This window comes from Myodes glareolus, chromosome 7 (genome assembly GCF_982192425.1).
Source record: "Myodes glareolus chromosome 7, mMyoGla1.1, whole genome shotgun sequence".
NCBI lineage: Eukaryota > Metazoa > Chordata > Mammalia > Rodentia > Cricetidae > Myodes > Myodes glareolus.
This window is the reverse complement of record NC_142032.1, coordinates 76,856,540-76,862,038: the sequence shown is the minus strand read 5'-3', so window position 1 is coordinate 76,862,038 and position 5,499 is coordinate 76,856,540. Positions and strand designations below refer to the sequence as shown.

General features: G+C 56.9%; 1 protein-coding gene across 1 annotated transcript; it reads right to left on the bottom strand.

Moving 5' to 3' along the window:
• Positions 1–1,305: 1,305 nt before the first annotated feature.
• Znf768 (zinc finger protein 768) lies at positions 1,306–3,922 on the bottom strand. The gene is made up of 2 exons (XM_048454997.3): positions 3,650–3,922; positions 1,306–3,368 (listed from the first exon to the last, which is right to left on the bottom strand). The coding sequence occupies exons 1-2, from the start codon at positions 3,735–3,737 to the stop codon at positions 1,816–1,818; spliced, it is 1,641 nt and encodes a 546-aa protein (XP_048310954.1). The 5' UTR covers positions 3,738–3,922; the 3' UTR covers positions 1,306–1,815.
• Positions 3,923–5,499: the final 1,577 nt, after the last annotated feature.

Here is a 5,499-nt window from a genome sequence, read left to right as displayed (position 1 = left end):
TCTAAGCAGGGTGCTACTTTAATTGTGACACTCCCTTGCCTTGGTTCAACCCCCAGCTTCTATAATCTGGGTGTGGTGCTGCACACCTGTACTCTTAACACTCAACAGAATCCAACAGCCAGATCTTGAGTATGAGGCCAGCGCTAGTGACATACCATTTTAGGAGAAAAAGGAGGAGCAAAAGGAGCAGGGAGGAAAAAGGGAAGGGGGCGGCTGCAGTGGCAGCTGAGCAGTGGCTGCTTGCATGAAGTTCATAAAGGTCTTTAAATTACTGTAAGATTTCACTTGAACAACAACGGTCTATTTCCAAAAGTACTTTCGACTTTGAAAACGAGGCTAACGGAACTGAACCAGAATGTCCCTTCCAGAGTTGCAGATCATGACGTTCCAAGTTATTTGTTCTTTATAAGTTTGAAGGCCTGAAGATGGGAATGACACCAGGACCCAAAGACCAAAGACACTCAAATGCGCCCATGTGGCCCAGCTCTAGGCAGAGGTGGAGCTAGGTAAGTGTAGTATGTCAAATCTGGTCTTAGCTGCATAGCAACTGAGAAACCTCTGACCTCTGTGACTGTGTCCTCTTCTGTGAGGTGGAGCAAACCTCAGGGGGCTCCATCAGGCCCCCCTGTAGGCATTCACTCAAAATGTGCCCCCAATAGCAGCATTCCCAAGGTGTGACCCTGTCCTCCTCTGCTAAGGCCACAAAAGTCCATATCCCAGTATCCTCCAGTCTCACTGATCTTAGATCTGCGTCAGTTCAAGTCTGGAACTTGGATGGAAGAGCAGGTAGGGCAAGGTGGTCTCTTCAGTTGATACAGGGTTTCAGAGAAAGCAGACCTGTGACCAACCGATCCCAGTTGGCCAGGCAATGAGGAATGGTCAAGCAGGTACTCCCCTTTTTGGGCGGGACTGAAGTGTGAAGCTGCCTGCTCTGGTCTCAGGAGCCTAGGGAAGTGCTGACTGGGGATGTAGGGTGGGGTTAAGCCAGGTGTGACAGCAAACAACTGTACCTAGGTATGAGCACCCTGGTGTTTTCTGGCCTAAGCACAGATCCGTTGTTTAGAAAGAGTTGAGGACTTCCTCACCCCTCCCACAACCAGTCACTCTGAATGTATGCAGCATGTAAGAGCATGGACATGAACTTCGGTGTCCATGGGCAAATAAATCATGCCCTGAACTCTGGCTGCTAAGATCCCACCCAACCACTGAGCACAAAAGATTTCTGAGGCAAGACCCAGAGCTGCAGTTCTGACTGGTGTCTCCCACTGTTCAGGGAACTGTCCACAGACACATCTTAGGGACAAGTTTCTTACCACATGAAAGTTTTATTGAACTCAAAGGGCTCCAAAGCCTGAGGAAGACAAGGTAGACTGGGGTTTGCTCTGAGAGGCCCAGGCCCTACCCCTTGGGCCCTACTCCCCACCTACCTACCCTTTGCCCTCTTCCTGGTTTCACAAGGGTCTCAGCAGCTACCAATCTATGCTACCCTACTCTAATTCAGTGACACTCCCTTGCCCTCCCCCCTCCCCATCTAGTACTTTGCCAGGACAGGCCTCCAGCTAAGGAGACACTACTGCACAGGCAAGCAGCGTGGAATCTCTCCTGGGGCTTCCTGTTGCCTGTCTGGCCTCCCTTCAACCCCTCTTCGCAGCCCACTTCTCAAACTTCTCGAGGGCATATAACTTCCTGCACCCTGACCCGTCTTCTAGAATATTCCACCCTTCTATTCTCCAACTTTTCCATTATCCTCTCAAGCAGTTTCTCTAGTTCCCTGACCCTTTCTCTTCTGCCCATCACCTCCCCACCCTTGACTGGTCAACGCCGGCCAGCTGCGTGGGTCCGCTGATGGCGGATGAGGTCGGAGCTCTGCGAGAAGGCCTTTCCACAGTCATCACACTTGTAGGGTCGCTCCCCACTATGCACACGATGGTGCTGCAGCAGCGTGGAGGAGCGGCAGAAGCCCTTGCCACACACAGCACAGCGGTAGGGCCTCTCGCCTGTGTGGGAGCGCTGGTGCTGAATGAGGGTGGAGGAGCGGTTGAAGGTCTTGCCGCAGTCGGGGCAGCTGTACGTGCGGCCTGGCAGATGGGTGCGGGCATGGATGGCCAAAACCGAGCTCTGGCCAAAGCGCTTGCCGCACTCCGGGCACTTGAAGGGCTTTTCCCGAGCATGGCTGCGGGCATGCGGGATAAGTGCTGAGCGTTGGGAGAAGCTCTTGCCACAGATGCCGCAGCTGAAAGGCCGCTGCCCAGTGTGCACTCTCTGATGGCTGCGCAGGGATGAGTTCTGGCTATAGCACTTGCCACACTCTGGGCAGCTGTAGGGCCGCTCGTGGCTGTGGGTGCGCTGGTGACGCAGGAGGTAGGAGCTGTCGCCGAAGGCCTTGCCACAGTGTGGGCACTTGTAGGGCTTCTGGCCAGAGTGGGTGCGCTGGTGACGAAGAAGGTAAGAACTATCGGCGAAGGCCTTGCCGCACCTGGGACACTTGTAGGGCCGCTCGCCGGTATGGGTACGCTGGTGTTTGATGAGGTCAGAGCTCTGGGAAAAGGCCTTGCTGCACACCTCACATTTGTAAGGCTTCTCGCCGGTATGGATGCGCTGGTGCTGGATCAGGGTAGAGCCTCGCCCAAAGCTCTTCCCACAGATGCCGCAGATGTTAGGTCGGGGGCCTTGCCCACCCCTGGCCCGGCCACCTCTACGGCCTGGACCACGAAGGGTCCCTGTCAGATTCAGGGGATTCTGGAGCATCTCAAACTGGGGTGTGGCCAGCAGGGCCCCTGCAGGCATATCAAATGGTGCTCCTAGAGGCAGTGCCCCTGCGGGTTGCTCCCCAAACCCCTGAGTAAAGGAGTCCAGGGGGTGCACTCCTAAGGAGATGCTCAATGGGTTCTTTTCCTCGGGGTTCAGAAGCATGTCTGCACCTTCCTGGAATTTGGAACTTTGAGTTTCAAATTCGGGGCTATGGGTTTTGAACTCAGGGTTCCGAGCTTCATCTCCAGAGTTCTGCGGTGCATACCCGGGACTCTGGGATTCATATCCAGGGCTTTTGGGTTCATACCTAGGGCTCCCGGGTACATAACCTGGACTCTTGGGATCATAGCCGGGGCTTTGCGGCTCATACCTAGGACTCTGGGATTCAAACTCGGGGCTCTGAGGATCTGATTCAGGACTTCTGGGTGCAAACTCAGGGCTTGGGGGCACAAACCCAGGGCTCCGGGATTCAAACCCTGGGCTTTCAGGCTCAAATCTGGGGCTTTGGGACTCAAACTCAGGGCTTTGGGGTTCGAGTCCAAAAGGTATTTCTTCAACTTCATAGTCCCCACGGTCTTCTTGCTGAGCAATTGCCCCTTCGTTTTCATTTGTGTTGCCTGTGGGATCAGAGAATTATAGAAAATACAGATTGATTGGTGGGTCTGGAAGGTCATTTGGTCCATTAGTGCCACACACTTCTCTTCCCCACTCTCCAAGCGGGGTCGCTGGCCCTAAATCAAGGTGCTGAAATTTACCACCTCCCCTCCAAAAACCCGGGACACCAAGTCTCCACCCCCAACCCCACTCCCAAGTGTCTGTGCATCCGGCCTTATTTTCCTCCCACAGGCCACAGCCCTGTTTCCTGGCACACTCCTAAGAGGCGCGGTCCTTCCCTCACCTTTGAGAGACCCATCGGGGCTGCCCGTTTCGTCAGGACTGTGCACATCCCCAGTCTCGAGGCCCCACGTCGACGCCTCCCGCTCCATCCCTGCCAGCTCCCAGTGCAGCGGCCGTGGCGATGGCGTACGATCCTGCAACCCAGTTCGAGTGTCCGGAGCCCCGAGCCCTCACCACCCGCCGTTTCAGAGCCGCCCAGGAGACCGGGCGGCCTGGCTCGGGCCGCGAAGGCCGGACGTCTTGACCCTGGGCCTCTCCAGCCCCGCCCCTGCCCGCGGCCCCGCCCCCTCCCAAGGTCTCGGATTGTCCTGCCGCCCTCACCGGCCCTCGCGCGTCGTGGCCACGGAGGCGAAGAGGCTAGTCTACTCCTCCGGCCGTCCCCAGCCACTACTACCAACCCGAGACCCCTCGTCTTGGCCCCTCGAGCCCCAGTTGGACTACTGCTCTCCCGTCCCCTCCCCCCCACAGGAAGTGTCCGTCCCTGGCCAGTTTCCCCCGCTGGCTTGCGCCGCGGCCTCTCTAGGAGCGGCTGGAGGTGGAAACTCGTTGGCATTAACCCTGGACTGGCTCGCCCGGGCGTAGGGGTGGGGGCGACCCGACGCCCCAGAGCCGGAGGGAAGGACGACAGCAGTTTGTGTGCCTACATCGCGAGTCTCGGCCTACCCAGGGACCTGTCTGCAGATCTCTCGGACCAAGTGCCCGGCCCCTGAGTGTGGCCAAGGGCGAGGCGACAAGAGAGACCAAGGTCAGCGAGGAGGAGCGACGCTTCCTAACGCCAGCGGGGGAGGCGGCTAGCTCCTTTCCCCAGCCTCGGGGTTTACTCGGACTGGCCCCGGGAACGTGGGCGACCGCTCGTTTGACCGCGTCTCCAGGTTCTGAAGCCCAGAACCCAGCTAGCCCAACTACGGCGGTGACACCCGCGCCCACTCCCCCGCCCACGTCCTCCCCTCCCCATCCGCGCCGCGGGCTCGTTGCCAGAGAGACAGCCCTGCCTCCGCGCTGCGAGGCTCCGCCCACTCCGCCGACGATTGGCCTCTAGGGCTGGCATTCTGGCCGCCACTTCCCACCTCCTTCAATCGCGGGTCACCCAGGCTCCTGATCTGATTGAGCTGAGAGCGCTCAGGCCTTTCCAACTGCCTGAAATGCCAGCAGGAATGAGAGTAGGAGGTGCCAGGCGTCTCCCCGCCAGCTCGGTCTGTGCTTTCAAAACTTTCCCCCGCGCCAATTGTCCTGTATTATGAAGAATGGAAGCCGAGGACTCTTAGGCTAGACACTCCTCCACGTTTCCTTGTTTCCTTCTGCCCTCAGGTTACAGGTGCTGAGGGGGTCAGTCAGAGATGACCTTGATGCTCACCTTCCCAAATCCTGAGTTCTGTTTAATCCCTGGTTTCCGGATTTTCCCGCAAGCATGCAGGATATTTCCGAGGTGAGGGTGACACTGAGGAGTTCCAGAAGGGAACCCGACAGAGGAGTCAACCTTTAAGGCATCTGGCTTGCATGGAGACTTGGAAGGAAGCTATCAAGTTCAAAGGAAACTCCAGTACCCCAAACCACAAAAGGCGTCCAAAGCCCCAGAAATGAGCTCAACATGGAGGTTCTCTGGCAGCTAGATAAAACCAGCAGTCCTCAGGGACTTTCTGAAGCTGGTTCCCCTCTACCAAAAGGAGTCATTTCCCTTTCCTCTGGCAGAAGGGCTACCTGTGGCACCTATCAGCATATCAAAGCACTGTCACATTTCAGAGTCTGTGTTAACGTCCTAGCCCTTCTCATCTCCCCTGCCCTAAACTCCCTTCAGCTCACAGGCCTCTCTCCCCCAGGTGCTCATTCTCCATATAACCCTGTTATTCTAGA

Bases quoted from the DNA above. Each gene is read 5' to 3' on its own strand.
- Znf768 (XM_048454997.3), bottom strand. From the start codon at position 3,737: ATGGAGCGGGAGGCGTCGACGTGGGGCCTCGAGACTGGGGATGTGCAC. The intron at 3,369-3,649 runs GTGAGGGAAGGA...CTGATCCCACAG, and splicing joins CCCCGATGGGTCTCTCAAAG to GCAACACAAATGAAAACGAA.